Here is an 18,723-nt window from a genome sequence, read left to right as displayed (position 1 = left end):
TTAATAGCACCGTTTTGTTTAAGAGAGAAAAATAAATCTAGCTAGTATTTGGAAACTTAATTATCATAAATACTTTTTTAGGATATATATTTACTAAATGTTAGGCATTTCTCGTAATTACATTCTGTCTTGCCTTAGGGTGCTTTTTGAAATCACTCATGAAGATGTTTTGTTTCTGGCTTCACCTCTGACCTTTGATCCTTCTGTGGTGGAAATCTTTGTTGCTTTGTCAAGTGGTGCCTCTTTGCTTATTGTGCCAACTTCTGTCAAAATGGTCCCATCAAAATTAGCTGCTGTTCTGTTTTCCCATCACAGAGTGACTATTTTACAGGTACATTTTATGAGCAAATAAAATGTTTTGTCTATCATTGTTCAGTATTATAAGTGTGTTAGAATATATTTTGTGTTTCTATAGCTCTTTACAGTGGATTCATGGTAATCTAGTTAGGTTATCAAGGGCTGTCACCCGATGATGTCACTTTTTGTTTGAGAATGAAAAAAAAAAATCAGTTCTGTTTATTTAGTAGAAAATTCTTTTACTATGCAATTTGTACATATTATAATAACTTAAGGAACTCAACTTTTACTCAAACCTGTTGAGATATGCCTCTCCTTTCTTAAAGTTTTGAATTTATTTTGTTTCCCACTAAAAATTGGTTTAAGTAAGTTAAATTATAATTGACTTAGAAATTTAGATTTTCTGATTTTTACCTCAGTATATTTATATTAACCTAAAAAAACAAATATTTTTTAAATTTGTCATTTTAAAAGATTTTAAAAATATATCTGAAAGTAAATGGCAGTCCACTCCAGCACTCTTGCCTGGAAAATCCCATGGATGGAGGAGCCTGATAGGCTACAGTCCATGGGGTCACAAAGAGTTGGACACGACTGAGTGACTTCACTTCATTTCATGTGACTGGTACACTAGCCTTAAGATATTTCATTGTAAGTGGTTAATTAATAGAATTATATGCAGATCATGAAAAATAAAAAAAATTCAAAAATGAGACTTGAGAGGACATTAAATTTCTTCCCCAGAGACAAAACTTGATGCTGACTTTCTTTTTGGGCAATATGTTTTTCATCCTATTAAAAAAAATCTTATGTATATAAGTATAGATATAGATACATAAATGAAATCATTTTAGGAATGTGGCTTGCTGGATATCAGTGATATAAATTTTCTCATCTGTTGGTGAATTATTCTGTGAACCTGGGCAAGATTTTAATATAGCTTTTATTTTTCTATAAAATTCAAGGGGCATAAAAAATATAATTAGTTCCTTAATAGATTTGAGTGATAGTTACTTAGAGAAAGGAAACTTCCCTTGTATGTCGTCAGTGTGTTATGCCTCTTTAAATCTGATCCCCGTGCTTAATGTTTTAGCACAATCTCAGATAAATGTACTTTAGCATTGGTTTTTAACCTTTTTGGGATCATAGATCCTTCTGAGAAATGGATACATACTTACTAACTCTGTTCCCAAAATACAGCAGTTTTCACATATAACTTCATTGTGATTTGATATAACTCACAGTATATACTTACTTGAGATATTATTAGCAGATCACGTTTGACTTTGTAAGGGCTCCTTGTACAGATTTTATTTACTAATAACCTTGTCCAAATCTAATTGAATACTAAGCAAGGGTCTTAAAAGCTTTCAAAGAGAATATATGCTATTAAAGTTTTAAAAATTTGAAAAAATAAAATATCTTGAATTATTGTGGGGGAGAAAGGCCCTACAGTGAGATGGACTGAGTGTTTGAGGAAATTAAGAACCTCTTTATTTCAGGAGTAAGGAGTTTTCTCTTGTGAAGAAAGGCTCAGTATTTGGTTTCTCACAAATCTAAAGTATATTTGGGCATTTTTTGCATACTCTGGGTAACAATGTTACATTATTTAAATTTGATGCCTTTTAAAAGTGAAACATTTTAGTTAGAGCAGAATCTTAGATTTCTAGCTACCAAATTGTCACTATAAGTGTTTTTCATTTTTACATGAATTTCTACTTAGACAATTTAGAAGAAACTGTAACATTTTCTAATTGCTTTTTTCCCCCTGTCATTTGCTAAGTCCTGTTTTCTTATGCCTATGACAATTGGTTGCAAAGGATATCGAGTTGTATTGTGCCACTAAATTCATAATTCCTATTTATATGAGCATCTGAAAAGTGTTATTGTGCTTTTACCTTGCTAAATATTGATAGTTGTGCATTTATTTATAGAGTTCAAAGTTGACATTATACTTAACACTAGAAATTAGGCCAGAATATTTCAGATTCACCTTATTGAAAATGGAGAACAGAACCATTTGGCCATCTTTTTTTTTTTAGGATTTTATTTATTTTTGGCTGTTCTGAGTCTTCACCGCTGCCAGACTTTCCTCTAGTTGTGGCAATTGGGGCTACTCTAGTTGCCGTGCGTGGGCTTCTCATTGCAGTGGCTTCCTTTGTTGCGGAGCATGGGCTATGGGGTATGTGGGCTTCAGTAGTTGTGGCTCCCAGGCTGTAGAGCACAGGCCCAAGAGTTGTGGCACATGGGCTTAGTTGCCTTGCAGCATGTAAGATATTCCTGGGTCATGGGTCGAACCCAGGTCTCCTGCATTGGCAGGCAGATTCTTTAGCACTGAGCCACCAGGGGAGCCCTCAGCCATCATTTTGACAGGAGATTTTCCTTATGATAAGACTCTTGGTGGGACAGTTAAGAACTTGACTTAACAATAAGTACATGCTGGGATGTAGGGTCAATCTACTGCTTAAATATTTCGACACGCCATAACCTTAAATAACCTCCCTGAGTTAAAATTCAGGCTGTCCTTTTAGCTTTTATTGAAAGAAGCCATTTAAAAATACTCACATGGAACCTGTAACTATGGCCAGGTGAGGAGACTGGCAAATCTTCTCCCCCAAAAAGCAACTATAAAGCTGGAGAAAATTGACGCAAATAGCCATTTCCACACTTGGAAATCTTGAGAGTCTTTTGGACAGCAAGGAGATCAAACCAGTCAATTCTAATGGAAATCAACTCTGAATACTCATTGAAAGGACCAATACTGAAGCTGGAAGCTCCAATACTTTGGCCACCTGATGTGAAGAGCCGACTCACTGGAAAAGACCCTGATGCTGGGACAGATTGAGGGCAAGAGGAGAAGGGGTGACAGAGGATGAGATGGTTGGATCGTGTCACCAACTCAATGGACTTGAACTTGGGAAAACTCCAGGAGATGGTGAGGGACAGGGAACCCTGGCTTTCCACAGTTCACAAAGAGTCGGACACAACTTGGAGACTGAATACCAACATCAGTCCATTCCCAGATTCGTCTGTATGGACGATCTGTCCAATTGCCTTCTGAACTATATAGACACAAGGTGACCCTACGGAAGTAAGACTTGAAAATAAGAATATGTATTTTATTATTTATTTTTTGGCTGTACTGCACAGTTTGTGGAATCTTAGTTTCCCCCCCAGGGATTGAATCTGGGCCACAGCAATGAAAGCACTGAGTCCTAACCATAGGACCTCCAGGGAATTCCTGAATATATATTTTAAAAGTCATCTAAGCAGCAACATTAGTGGCCACATACCACAAGGAAGACAGAATTCACATTTAGCCTGGCAAGTTACAAACAAACAAACAAAAAATCGACAACAAAACATTTTATAACAATAAAAAGTGGTCAGTACATCAAGAAGTACATTGTTATATAAACAAGATGATATTTGCCTAAAATTAGAGGTTCCAAATACATGAAGCAAAAATGGACAGAACTAAAAGGAAAAACAAATTGACTCAATGGTTTGAAATTTTAATACCCTACTTTCAGTAATTAAATGAAAAACGACAGAAATCAGTGCATATATAATAAAGAAGACTTGAACATTCTCAGCCAAATTCCATATGCAGAGCACTATCCACCAAATTCAGAGTACACATTCTTTTCACGTAAATTAAACATTTCCTAGGATAGAGTGTATGCTAGGCAATGAAAGATGTCTCAGGAAATAGAAAATATGTTGATGAAAAATTAGTCAATCTAAGAAAGAAACAGAATTTTATTTGAGCCAGCTTGAGGATTATAGCCCAGGAGACAATTTCAGAAAGATCTGAGGACTGTTCTGCCTGTTAGAAGTCAAAGCACAGTTAGATACATTTTTGAGACAAAAAGTTATACATTGAAGTGACATATTGGTAGTTTACATAGTCCAGATCTGCATGTATGAGACAAGTCAGTGGGTCATTTCTGTTGTTTATATCCTACCCAGTCTATAGTATTTTGTCATAGCACCCTGAATAGACTGAGACAAAAAAGAATGAACTACCGATACATATATCATGAATCACAAGGCCTTTGCACTCAGTACAGAATGAAAGAAGCCAGGTTATAATAATACTTGTTGTATGATTCCATTTTATGAAACTCTTAAAAAATGTCAACTGACTGTAAGTGACAAAAAATAGATCAGCAGTTGGCTGGAGGAGGGGTCCAGTTGGAGGGTAGAATTATAATGGTACATAGAGCGACTTCACTTTCACTTTCCACTTTCATGCATTGGAGAAGGAAATGGCAACCCACTCCCGTGTTCTTGCCTGGAGAATCCCAGGGACGGGGGAGCCTGGTGGGCTGCCGTCTCGGGTCGCATAGAGTTGGACACGACTGACGTGACTTAGCAGCAGCAGCAGCAGCAGCAGCAGCAGCAGCAGGTAATTTTAGGGCTGAAGGATATTTTCATTATCTGGATTGTGGTGACGGTTTCACCAACAATATATCTCAAAATTTGTACACTTTAAACATGTATAATTTATGTCAGTATTATCTTAATAAAGCTCTTTTTTAAAGTCTTTACTCATTGTGCTGCTTAAGCGCATTTTAAAAACACTTTATATACTTTTTCTACGTAGAAATAATGAAAGAGGAAATGTAAATCGATTTTATAGATTTTGTTGTTTTTATCTTTAAACCTTTTTATCTATAAATTGCATAATGAAACAATACCGTGCTTAAGTTTTTTACTAAAGCAAAATTTATATCAACATTAAAAAGGTAATGGTGCTTCAGTAGGTTTCCGAATACGATTTGCCATTTAGTAAACACAGTCTTAATTTCCATGTGCGCTCCCAATGTTAAACTTTGAACTAATTACTACAATTTATTTTTTAAAAAAGTGAAGGGGGAAAAAATAGTTTATTTTTGATGTATTTACAGGCAACGCCGACATTGCTTAGAAGATTTGGATCTCAGCTCATCAAATCAACTGTTTTATCCACCAATACTTCTCTTCGCATATTGGCCCTTGGTGGTGAAGCATTTCCATCAATAACTGTTCTCAAAAGCTGGAGAGGAGTAGGCAATAAAACACAAATATTTAATATTTATGGCATCACAGAGGTATCAAGTTGGGCGACTTTCTACAGGATTCCAGAGAAGATTCTTAACTCTACTTTGAAGTACGGGTTTCAGTTACTATGAAGAGTAGAGGGTATTTTTCCAGTATCTAAACACAAATAGTGTTTTTGATAGGCACTGGAGTCATTATTTTAGAAACACTATTTTGTCTAGAATTCTATGCTGGGAATTCAGAAAACTGATACTGCAGATTCTGCTAAAGTGTTTTGTAACTAAACAGATAACTTTTCCACTTGGCAGTCTTTGAATTATAACAGAAACTTTTTTTCTTCATTTGGTACAATGTGATTTAAATATATTGGTGAATATTTTATTCAAGTGAAAATTTTAAAATTTGGTTTGGGTTGTTGTGTTTTCATAGATATGAATTGCCTGTACAACTGGGATTTCCACTGCTTGGAACAGTAGTTGAAGTCAGAGATACTAATGGTTTCACAATTCAAGAAGGCAATGGCCAAGTATTTTTAGGTTGTTCTACATTTATTGATTGGGAATGATTTTTTTTTTCCAAGAAAAAAAGTCTGTTAATTTTATTCTTTCCTCAGTTTTTCTTAAATCTAGTATTCTTTTCAGTGATGGTAATTTTTAATCTCATCATCACAGTCAATGAGACATTTAATAAGTTACATGATTATTTTAGATAACTGGGTCTAATACTCTTAAGGGAAGATAGAAAAGCAATTTGGTAACTGTAACTTGGTTGTTTGTATTTCTGTTTATAGCCTGAATTTTATTTAATTAGAATATTTAAATTTTTAAAATTATTTTTTAAATGTTCTTAATCACATATATATTTTTAGAAATAAATTTTATCACTTTGCTTATTTTACTAAGATTGTTATTGTATATAATTTTATCAGATAACATTTAAAAGTGAGTCCCCAATTTTATATATATATTAACACTTTCAAACTTAGTAATGGAGCTTTTGAAAATGTTCTGATTTCATGGTTTTCATTTTCCCTAAATATTTTTACTACATTGGTGTTTATATCTTATGAAGGTGGCAGAAATAGAGTATGTTTTCTTGATGGCGAAATGACGGTACCACTTGGCACAATGAGAGCCACAGGAGACTTTGTAACTATAAAAGATGGAGAGATATTTTTCTTGGGACGAAAGGACAGTCAGATCAAACGTCATGGCAAACGTCTTAACATAGAACTTGTACAACAGGTAGAAATGTTCAAATATTAAAATATCTATTAACATACATAGGTATTAGAGGCAGCCATAACTAATTTGCTTTGCCAGGGTTCTCTATCAGTATTATTTAGACTTAAGACTTTTGTATTAATGATGAATTACAATAGAAGACATGGATAATTCATTGTGCGCTTTACTCTCAGGTTGAAGAGAGGTTTTTTTTTTTAATAAGTGACAAAATGGATTTTTATAACTGTGAAAGTAAATTTATTTTGCTCTGGGTGCTATCGTTTTTGGAACCCTGTGTGCTGGTAATGGTGATGGTAGGAAACAGTTTTTTAAAAATCTCTAGGGAATTCCAGAATTTAACTTGTTATTTCAGAGCATTTAGGAAGTTTATTTTTAAATGTCCTCATTGGCGGATTTGTATAATCTCTCTCATAGATTGCTGAAGGTCTTCAACAAGTGGAGTCTTGTGCAGTTACATGGTATAACCAGGAAAAATTGATTTTGTTCATGGTGACTAAAAATGATTTAGTAAAGGATTACATCTTTGAAGAACTGCAGAAACATCTTCCAAGTCATGCCATCCCAGATGAGCTTGTATTAATTAATTCTCTGCCATTTACGTCTCATGGTAAAATAATTTGAAGCTGCTTTGTCTCGGTGCCAAATGATTGTAATTGTGTTCCTAACTAGTTTAAAGACCACTTAAATCCTTATCATTATAAGTAATACTAATATATATTGTGGTAGACCCTCTGTTAAATACTTTGTAAAAGTAATTCATTTTATCTCAGAAAATCCTGTGAGTAGGTGGTATTATTCCCATTTACTGATGTGAAAAATAAGTCTTAAGAGATTTAAGTAATTTTCCCAAAATCACATTGCTAGTTAGAGTTGAAATTCTATTGAGAACTGTTTGACTTCAAAACATGTACTCTTAATCACCAAATTCTATTACTTTCCCAATTTCATCTTTAATATTTGTTTCAAAATGTGGTAATTGCTTAGTAAATAGTACTATTTCTTTAACTCTTTAAATGAGATGAACATTAGCCCCTCCTTTCTTCTTATCTGATACTACATTCTGGATAGCATGGGGCTGCTTTCTTTATTATTGATTATCTATGACAAACTATTCTATGGGATTTCTAACCTTAACAATGAAAAATGTGTCTGTTGTGACTAATGATATGAAGGGTTCAAGCTGAAATTTAAAAGTTGTTTTTTTCTTTTATATTAAGGCAAAATTGATGTTTCTGAGCTAAATAAGATATATTTAAACTACAGAGGCTTGAAGTCTGAGTGTAAGCTCAGTGGAAAAGAGGAACTTTGGGAAAAATTACACCATTTGTGGAAGGTACAACTTTTAAGATACAAATTTGTTGTTATAAAGAAGTCATTGTATATCTTCAGGGAATGTAGCATCCTAATAAGTCTGATAAAATTTTCTAAGAATGTTAACTGCTGTCCAGATGTTAAGTAGCATAGCTTTGTTTATTCAATTTGTATTAAAATAAAAGTTAGGTTCTGTAATGCAAGATTAGATTAAGCTCCCCATATAGAGATTTATTGGAAGTGAGGTGAGTGAGTGAGTCAAGTCGCTCAGTCATGTCCGACTCTTTGCGACCCCATGGACTATAGCCCACCAGGCTCCTCCCTCCATGGGATTCTCCAAGCAAGAGTACTGGAGTGGGTTGCCATTTCCTTCTCCAGTGAGTGAGGAAGTGAGGTAGTAGTCATAAAAGGCGCAAATAGACAAAACTTCTCTTGCCATAAGTTTTCCCTAAGCAAGGTAGTTGAATACAGTTATACTTGTCAGAGTAGAAAAAATAGCCCAATCTTGATGTACCACAGCCTGTGGTATAAAGGCTTTTAACATCATTATTCCAGAAGTTTCAATGATGTGTATGTTTTTGCTTAAGGGAATTTATATTATATATATATATATAATATATACACACACATATAAATATATATATATATACACACACACATATATAAAACAATCAAAAACTTTTCGAAATATATGTATTTACCTTTGATTTATAGGTCAGTATAATTTTTCTTAAAATACGGAGTTTTCTTAAAGAAGGATGTGTTTGTATAGTCTTATCTGAAAAATAGAGGGTATCTAAATAAAAATATTCTCTACTTCATTTTTAGATTCATGGAAAATAATTCTGATATATATTTATGTGAAGCTAATGAAAATAACTATCCCTGTATTACAGAAATATCAGATGTTATTATCTTGTGGGTTTTATAATTAGTAAATCAGATGTTTTTATAATTTCATTTCTTATTGTGTGGGTAGGAAAACTGCTCTTAAGGGAAGTATAATTTGCAGTCCTAGGGTAGGCTTGTCACACCGTTGGTAGGATGATGAGGGTCTCCTTTAGTATATAGAAAATCATGTTAAAATTTATTTTGTGTGTTTTGTGTTCATCTCATTAATGTATGTACTGTCACTTATATTACTGTAAATGCTGATTTTAGGCCTTGAACATCAATGTATTTCTCCCTTCTCCAATCTGTAGTCTGTTCTGAGTCTCTCAGAAGATGCTTTGAAGATTCCTGATGAGTCACTCTTCTTAAATAGTGGTGGAGATTCCTTGAAATCCATACGGCTCCTCAATGCGATTGAAAACCTTGTTGGCACATCAGTACCTGGGCTTCTGGAAATTCTTCTCAGCAGTTCTATTTTAGAGATTTACAATCACATCCTTCAAACAGTGTTTTCAGATAAAGACCTGACACTTAGCAAGAATCATGCCATGAAAAGAAAATTCAGCGATGCTACTCAAGAGGAAGCCAGTGGAAAATCTTTACATCAGGAAGCTGTCTTGCCTTTAAATTGTGACAGTGAGAGCAATGCTTTTATTGCACTGAGCAGAGGGAACCAGATTTTGTCTTTGAATACTGATAGGTATTTAACTAAGTTGGGACATTGCCCTTCAACCTATTCTTCTGATTTAAATTCACAGACTGACATTCAAAATAGAGAAAGCCTAAGTACTCCACCTCTTATTGGGAAGTCAGAAGATCCATCCTATGTTGTAGAAGTTTCTGAAGAGGACACACCTGTGGTTAGGGCTGAGAAAATGGAGTTTCGTGTGAGGTGGAGGTCAGACACAGGCAAATGTGTGGATGCTTCACCTCTGCTTGTAATACCAGCTCTTGATAAGTCATCTGCAACTGTGTACATTGGCTCCCATTCTCATAGAATGATAGCAGTTGATCTTTACTCTGGAAAGGTGAAATGGGAACAGATTTTAGGAGATCGCATTGAATCCTCAGCATGTGTATCTAAGTGTGGAAACTTTATTGTAGTGGGTAAGTTTCTGAATTTGAGGTTAATAGAGTTAACTGGAATTACCATATGAAAATACCAGTAGAGCCTAGTTAAATTTAAAAAACCTGCGTATAGTGGGTTTGGTTTCTGTCAAAGAATAATAATTACATGCTGATTCACAGTGTGGGCCTTGGGTCAGAGTTTCTCGGCCTGAACCTAGCTCTAAGGCTATTAACCCGCTCTGTGACCTTCAACAAGTTGTGGAACTCCCTAGAACTCAGTTTTCTCATGAGTATATGGGCATAATAAATAAAACATGGTGCTACATCACAAATTATTCCCAAACTTTAATGGTTTAGAGCAATAAACATTTATTATTTCACAGTTTGTGTGGATCAGGAATTTAGGAGGAGCTTAGCTGAAAGTTCTGGCTCAGCGTTTCTCCTGTGGCTGCAACCATGTGAAGGCTTGACTTGAGCTGTCGAAATCTGCTTCCAAGATGGCTTACAGTGCGGCTAAACAAGACTAGTTCTTTGCTGAGTTTTGACAGGAAGCTTCAGTTTCTTGCCCCATGGGCTTCTCTCTGAGTGACCCAAGAGAATGAGTGAGGAAAAATGCAGTACTTCTAGTGTCTATAGTTGTAAATCATCATTTGTGCTTTCTTCTGTTATTAGAAGCACATCATTAAGTCTGGCCCACACTCAAAAGGAGGGGAATTGGCTCCACCTCTTGAAAGGAAGAGTATCAAAGAATATGTGGACATATTTTAAAACTACCACAGTGATCATAGAGCTTCTGAGAGGATTAAATGTGATAATTGCTTGTGAATCCTTTAGTACATACCTGGTGGATCAGACAGTAAAGAATCTCCCTGTAATGCAAGGGACCTGGGTTCAATCCCTGGGTTGGAAAGATCTCTTGGAGAAGGGAATGCTGACCCACTCCAGTATTACCTGGAGAATTCCATGGACACAGGAGCCTGGTGGGCTACAGTCCATGGTATTGCAAAAAGATTGAGCGACTAACACTTTTACTTTCTTTTTCAGGGACAGACTAAGTGCTCATTGAGTGTTAGCTATTACCTGCTACTCCGTTTCCTTAAGGTGCAGGTGACTTTTACTTTACAAAGATATGGGGGTTCAAGTATAATGTCTCCTTGACTATCACTTGCTTTTTACCCCTCCCCAAACTATACTAAGTTTTACTTTAGTGCTCATGGAATCTGTTTACCAAAGCTTTTCAGTCTAAATACTTAGGAATATATCTCCCTACTTAAGTTATCCTGGCTAGGATCTACTTGAGTCTAAGTTTGATCCTTTCCTATTGAAAACCTATATTTTGAGAATTTTGCTACAAGAAACTTTCAGTTACACATATGACTATGAGTAATCCCTAGTCCATGAAAGTCAGCTCATTGAGGTTATTGTTTGCATCCCAAGTGTCTACCCAAAGCTTGTGGCACATGGTGGTCACTTAGTCCTTTTTTTTCTTTTTAAAAAATTCCCAGGTTTATTGAGATGTAATTGACATATGACGTTTTATTAGTTTAAGGTATACAATATAATGATTTGATGTGTGTGTATATTGCAAAATGCTTACCACAATAAGTCTAGTTAGCCTACATCACCTGACACAGTTAGCGTTTTCTTTTCCTGGGATGAGAACTTTTAAGATTCACTCTCAGCAATTTTCAAATATCCAATTCAGTGTTGGTAACTATCCCTTAGAACTTTATTTTTTCTATTAATGTATGGTTTATATACAGTGGTACACAGTTCTGTATTTTGACAGATGCGTGCTATCATGTAACCACTACCACAGTTACGAGTCCATTGCTCCAGAAAATTTGTGTTTCACTTTATAGTCATTCCTCTTCCTATCCCTCCCACCAGCCACTGATCTGCTTTTTGTCCCTGCTTGCAGGATCTTAGTTCTCTGACCAGGGATCAAACCCATGCCCCCTACAGTGGAAGCCCGAAGTCTTAACCACTGGACCATGAGGGAAGTCCCTTAACAGTGTCTTTTGGAGAGAAGTTCTTAATTTCAGTGAAGTCTACTTTATAATTTCTTTTACGGATCCTGCTTTTGATGTCATATCCAGGAGATCTTTGCCTAACATAAGGTCACAAAACATTTTCTTCTGGAGCCAAACTGAAAGAACGTTCTCATTACCCAGCTATTCCTGGTGTACTCCACTATATAGGACATTTCTCTTCATCTTCACTGAGTAGGCTGTCCTTTCCCTTCTGAGCCGTAACTGCCAGAAGAAAGCACAGCAGATACTCTGGAAATTGAGCCTCAAGTGGGCAGCAGTGGTTATAATCATAGGTGGAACCACCCAAAGTGTTGAGCCAATGCCTAGATTTCACTTCCCCTGACTTATGTGCACTCCAGAAACTTGAGTGATCTTTACTTTGTAGGTTTTGACCACTCCCACTTCCAGTTGGAGGGTTTTTTTGGCCACAGCAAGTCAGAGACTCCTGCTCTGTCTTCTCATCCAAGCAGCAGTTTGGAAAAATCAGTCTCCTATAGTTGTCAAGACAATAGGCTCTGGAGCTTGACTTCTTGAATTCAAATCCTTGCATTCAAATCCTTGCTCTGCCACTTAACTGCCTGAGTAGTTTTGCCCATAACTCTCCTATAACTTAACTCTCTGTGCTTCAATTTTGTCCTCTATAAAATGTTCATATAGTCACACTTCACTGTGAGGATTACATGAGTTAATAGGAATAAATTCTAACAGTAGTACCCTCCATAAGATGAAAGGTCAGTAAACATTTGTTGTTAAGTTCCTGAGTGGTGTTCAACTCTTTGTGACCCCCATGGACTGTAGCACGCCAGGCTTCCCTGTCCTTCACTATCGCTTGGAGTTTGCTCGGACTCAACGTCTATGCAGTTGGTGATGCCATCTAACCATTTCATCCTCTGCTATTCTTTTCTCCTTTTGCCTTCAATCTTTCCCAGCATCAGGGTCTTTTCCTGTGAGTCGGGTCTTCACATTAGGTGGCTAGAGTATTGGAGCTTCAGCTTCAGCATCAATCCTTCCAGTAAATATGCATATTGTTAATATTAGCATTTCTTTTTAAGATTTATTGACTTATTTGGCTGCACTGAGTCTTCATTGCTGCACACAAGCTTTCTCTAGTTGCAGTGAGCAGGGCCTACTCTTAATTGAGTTGTGCAGGCTTCTCATTGCAGTGGCTTCTCTTGTAGAGCACTGGCTATTGGGCACACGGTCTTCTGTAGTTGCAGTTCTCAGGCTCTAGAGCACAGGCTCAGTAGTTGTGTTGCATGGGCTTAGCTACTTTGTGGTATTGAGATCCTCCCCAGCCCTGTTTGGAACCTGTGTCCCCTGCATTGGCAAGCAGATTCTTAACCACTAGACCACCAGAGAACCCAGCATTTCTTTTTCTTTTGGTTAGACTGCCAGGGAAGTCCCAATGTTAGCATTTATTGAACACTTTTTATGTACTGGGCATTGATTCTGATTATCACAATAACCCTGGATGTAGTTGTAGCCACATTCAGCAGAAGAGTAATCTGAGGCCCAGCAGTGCTAGATGATTAGCCCAAAGGACAGCCATGACGAGATCTGAATCCAGGCCTGTCACAGCCTCTTCTGCTGCAGCTTACTCATGTCCATTGTTTTCTTGGTAGTGAAGCACTTCTTAGTACCTTGCAAATGTAAGGTGTCCTTACTGAAAAGGTGTTTTTACATAAGTGGTTACTGTTCATGTCTGTTTTGCTGAAATGTAAATCTGAGCCAAACATAGAGCCTAAGTACACATGAAGAGCATCAAATATATGTTGTCATGATTTAAGCCAAAGAATTATTTTCCAGTGACATGTCTAAATCTCATCTTTAATATTTTGTTTGCCAACAGGCTGTTATAATGGGTTAGTTTATGTTCTGAAAAGTAATAGTGGAGAAAAATACTGGATGTTTAGTACTGAGAATGCTGTCAAAAGCTCAGCAACCTTGGATCCAACCACAGGACTTCTTTACATTGGATCTCATGACCAGCATGCATACGCTTTGGATATATATGTAAGAATTCAGTTTGTCAGCTTTATACCATAAGCATAAATGGAAGAGCATGAAATTATCAGGTGGTGTTGACTAGGGGAGCAGGTATTAACCATTTTCCAAGTTTGTGATCTGGGAAGATTAAGGGATTAATTAATAGCCTTATTCTCTTAAGATGTTTTTAACTTCCTTACCAAATTTTCACAAATTTGCTGCTCAGAGTTTTGAAATATAAAGAACTTAGAATTTACCATTGACAATAGAAAGAAGAGAATCACAAAAATATCAATAAGATATTTTATATAAGAACTCGATTACATAAAATTTTAAAATTTAAGAATTATAAAATTAAAAAGAATTAAGTTGGGAAAAATTTTTGAAACAAATATGACATAGTTAAAGCTCATAAGTATAAATGAAATGAAGAGCAAATATAAATCTGTAAGAAAAATGTAAAGGTCCAGATAGAAAAATATTCAACAAAGGATATAAATGGACAGGACCCTTAAGAAGGAATTGCTAATAAATGTATATAAATTTATATAATGTTTAAGAATCAAAGGAATGAAAATTTAAAACTTTAAAGACAGAGAAGCAAATGTTATTAGCTTAGAGGGTAACATTAAATGCTGATGAGAGTTGTGGGAGGTAAGCTTTTAAGGAAGACAGTTTGACAATTTGAATAGGTAACAATTTCATATCCTTTGACTCAGTAAAATTCTAGGAATCTATCATGGCAAAATAATCAGAAACATGGACAAATGTAAGCACCAGAATACCTATTTCAAAGTTATTTATACTACCAAGAAATTAATTACAAATAGGGTAGAGAGAGAATATTTTATGTTCATATGGGATATGATCCATTAATGTAATATTTAACAAGTTTTACAGAATAAGTGAACTAAATTATATACAAAGTATATGATATTCAGAATGATTTCAGATATGTTAAACTGTATGTGTGTGTGTGTGCCAAAAAGATCACAAGGCAAAAATGCTAAAATGTTAGTAGTAATCTCTGGGTATTGCCTTTTGCCTTCTTTTCATACTAACTTGATTCTCCACAGTAAGTATGTATTCCTTTTATACTAAAAATAAAAATTATATTAACTAGACACACGTAACTTTAAAAGGGACAGGATATAATGATTTTGTGAATCACCCTCAGAAGCCAATTAATTTGCTTTCTTTTTTGCTCTTTTAAAATTTTGCTTTCTTATTTACAGAAAAAGAAGTGTGTTTGGAAGTTGAAATGTGGAGGAACTGTTTTTTCTTCTCCTTGTTTGAGCCTGATTCCATCTCACTTGTATTTTGCTACACTGGGAGGACTTTTACTGGCTATAAATCCTGTAGGCATAAAATAATATTTATTGATTTTATTACCTGTTTTTCTTTAATATTTTTTTACTTTTGCTTAGAATTCTGAAAATTCAAAGTAGATCTCAACTAGATACAGTCCACACAGTACGGATCAGAATTCACTAAAATGATTGACATGAAGTCTAGAGTGATGAGAAAAATCTAAGTTCTGTGTTATGTCCTTTATCAATTTTTTAAATTGGCAGAATGTTCTCAGTTCTATCAAGAACTTTGTGTCCATTCTAAGGATAGAGTTTATGTGCTAGTTATTTCTTTCCTGGATTTATTGCAGGTTTTTAGCTCAGTTCTCATAAATAGCACTCATTAATTCTATAGCTGTGTATATGTACACTAGCTTCATTTATAATCAAGCTATAATATATAAGCTTATAATAGCATGCTACTGTAGCATTTTCTGATGTTACCTCTGGGAGGTTTATGAATTTGTTTTATAGAAGTAATTGATGAGTAGAATGATTTAAATGCTATGAATTACGTTTTGCCCATGCCAGGCCACTGGGGACAGAGTTTGGAAACATTCCTGTGGAAAGCCACTCTTTTCTTCTCCACGGTGTTGCCTACAGTATATTTTTATTGGCTGTGTAGATGGAAATTTACTCTGCTTTACTCACTTTGGAGAACAGGTAAAAAATGTCTAGTTCTGTTTTACTTATCTTTGTCAAAAGCGTAGTAGTTGATGACGACTAAAGTAAAATTTTATACAACATTTTTTGACCCATCGTGTTGAAAGCTAGTTCTGTTTTTATTGTTAGCCTGTGGATTTTTAAATTTTTGAATGATGCTGTAATAGATTTAAAAGATTCTATCCAAACATTGTTTTAATTTTGCCATCCTCCTTGTCCATTTTTTAGCCAACTTAATTATAACCTCTATTCAGGTTGTGAACATTGAAATAAACCCCTGCTTTTTCTATGAAAACCAAAATCTGTTACAGAACCCAATTTACTTTGTGTGAAGGTTCTGTCTTCAACTTCGTGATCAGGGTAGTGATCAGGGTAGCAGGGTAGGCTCCTGATCTTTCGTTAGGATAATAATCTCTACTTCTTCACCCACTAGTGACTATGGCACAACTTCTGTGTTTTTGATTTGAGGGATTATTCTGTGGACTTGAGTGTACTAGCTCCAGCATAAGTGAGCCCATTGACGGCTATGGTTGCTTCTGGGTGCATTTTATTCTGTTTTCGCCCCTTATACACTAGCAGTTTCTTTTGTTCTGTGTGACAGTTATTTTGTGATGAAATCTTTTTCTTTTAAGTCTTTTTTTTAACTTTTAAAATTGTTGTAAGTTTTCGGTTGTGTTGGGTCTTCCTTTCTGCGTGCAGGCTTCCCCTAGTTGTGGTGAGCGGGACTGTTCTTTGTTGCAGTGCACAAGCTTCCCATTGTAGTGGCTTCTCTTCTTCAGGAGCACAGACTGTAGGGCACTCAGGCTTCAGTAGTTGCAGCACAGGGGCTCAATAGTTGTGATTTGAGGGCTTTAGAGAATGGCCTCAGTAGTTGTGGCGCATGGACTTTAGTTGCCTGCAACATGTGGAATATTCCCAGATCAGGGATCCAAGTCCATGTCGCCTGCATTGACAGGCAGAATCTTATCCGCTGTACCACCAGGGAAGTCCTGTGATGAAATCTTTTATTAAGTTCACTTAATATTTTTTATTTAGAAAGTAATTTGTATATATTCTCACTTTTGGATTTCTAAATAGTTAGAAGAGGCAAAGGTTCTTACTCCTTTTTTTTTTTCTTCTCTGAATAAGCCAAAGAAAGATTAAAGTAATTTTGTCCAAGTCAGGAAGAAAATTGAGATTACACGCCATGTATCATGAATATACCCACTTTTTTTATTTTGCTGCTACTATGGACTTCCCTGGTGGCTCAGACGGTAAAGCGTCTGCCTACAATGTGGGAGATCCGGGTTCGACCCCTGGGTTGGGAAGATCTCCTGGAGAAGGAAATGGCAACCCACTCCAGTACTCTTGCCTGGAAAATTCCGTGGACTGAGGAGCCTGGTAGGCTATAGTCCACGGGGTCGCAAAGAGTCGGACACGACTGAGCAACTTCAGTGTCAATGTCAATATGGATTTGTGAACATTACCTTAGACTTAGGCTTCTTCTTCCTGTGTGTTTTAAAATATTGGCTGACAGGGTAATCTATAGTAGCTTTGAAATAAGCAAATAGTTTGTATCTACAGTGTAGACACACAACTCATAGCTCTTTGATTAAAGCTTTAGTTCAACTTCTTGCACATAAACTTTTCAGCTAACTTCCTCCTTCTTCCTATATCAGGAGACTAGAGTAAGATATAATTTTTAATAAGATACACTGGAAACTCAGTGCAGTTTTATCTTAGAAATTATTGTCTCTGAACATATTAGTAATAACTTTTGGATGAGGTTTGAAATGAATTTATATTATGCATAGTGGTGATTTATGTATAAGCGCACTGGTGTTTTTTGTTAAGATTTTACCACTGGGACAGAGGTCTAATCTGAGGGTGCTACTTTTCAAAGAAAGGTATTATTTTCTCTATATTTACCATTCAGCAGCCTACATCTCTCACATTTTATTAAGAATTTCATAAAGCTTTAGTCTACAGAACTGTTGAAATGAGATGAATGAATTGTTTTTGCCTTTATCCCCCTTCAGGTCTGGCAGTTCTCTACCAATGAACCAATCTTTTCATCCCCATGTACCTCAGCATCAGAGCAAGAAATATTTTTTGGTTCTCATGACTGCTTTATCTACTGTTGTAGTATGAAAGGTCACCTCCGGTGGAAATTTGAAACTACCGCAAGAGTGTATTCAACACCTTTTGTTTTCCGTAACCACAACCATAACAATGAAATGTTACTGGCAGCAGCATCTACTGATGGGAAACTGTGGATCTTGGAATCTAAGAGTGGACAGTTGCAAAGTGTGTATGAACTTCCTGGAGAAGTTTTTTCTTCTCCTGTGGTCTGGGAATCAATGCTTATTATTGGATGTAGAAATAATTATGTTTATTGTCTGGATTTATTGGGTGACAAAGGTAATGAAGTGCAGTCCTTAGAATATACATGAGATATTTGAAAATATTTTATATTACTGAGCTTGTGGATAGTCTTATATTAAAGATTATATTTTGTTTAAGAAACTTGTCTATTACACTTTATTGGAAAACAGCCATACTTTACTTCCTATAGGAGCAACAGATGCTTTTACAAGGAATTATAGAACAAAACACATCCTAATGCCTGTTATAATTATTAATTAAAGGAATATCGATGTTCTTCTAATTTCTGTAGATGTCCTACTTGTGGTTTTTTAATAAAAGACCTCTGGGAAAAAAGATCAAAATATACTTGGTGGGTTAAAAACTTAGTCTGTGATGTAATTAACATTAACACCATTCACTCATTTATACTGAGAATCATAACAAAATGTTGTCAAAGATAGGATCTACTTATCAAATTAGTTTCCTTAA

General features: G+C 35.6%; 1 protein-coding gene across 5 annotated transcripts in view; it reads left to right on the top strand.

The window, feature by feature from the left end:
- AASDH (aminoadipate-semialdehyde dehydrogenase) overlaps positions 1-18,479 on the top strand; it is a 30,949-nt gene extending 12,470 nt beyond the window's left edge. For 2 of the 5 annotated variants that reach the window (XM_068975785.1, XM_068975784.1), the window contains 11 exons: positions 139-331; positions 5,211-5,452; positions 5,773-5,879; positions 6,415-6,587; positions 7,002-7,194; positions 7,805-7,920; positions 9,101-9,896; positions 13,740-13,903; positions 15,112-15,234; positions 15,757-15,888; positions 17,907-18,479. In XM_068975785.1, the coding sequence (XP_068831886.1) occupies positions 139-331; positions 5,211-5,452; positions 5,773-5,879; positions 6,415-6,587; positions 7,002-7,194; positions 7,805-7,920; positions 9,101-9,896; positions 13,740-13,903; positions 15,112-15,234; positions 15,757-15,888; positions 17,907-18,320 (2,653 nt within the window). In that variant the 3' untranslated portion in view covers positions 18,321-18,479. Of the gene's footprint in view, positions 1-138; positions 332-5,210; positions 5,453-5,772; positions 5,880-6,414; positions 6,588-7,001; positions 7,195-7,804; positions 7,921-9,100; positions 9,897-13,739; positions 13,904-15,111; positions 15,235-15,756; positions 15,889-17,906 lie in introns of those variants that run through there. The other 3 variants (XM_068975786.1, XM_068975788.1, XM_068975787.1) reach the window with 3 other exon arrangements.
- The last annotated feature ends 244 nt before the right edge of the window (positions 18,480-18,723 follow it).

Source organism: Capricornis sumatraensis, chromosome 7, assembly GCF_032405125.1.
Source record: "Capricornis sumatraensis isolate serow.1 chromosome 7, serow.2, whole genome shotgun sequence".
NCBI lineage: Eukaryota > Metazoa > Chordata > Mammalia > Artiodactyla > Bovidae > Capricornis > Capricornis sumatraensis.
This window is presented reverse-complemented; position numbering and strand designations above follow the sequence as displayed.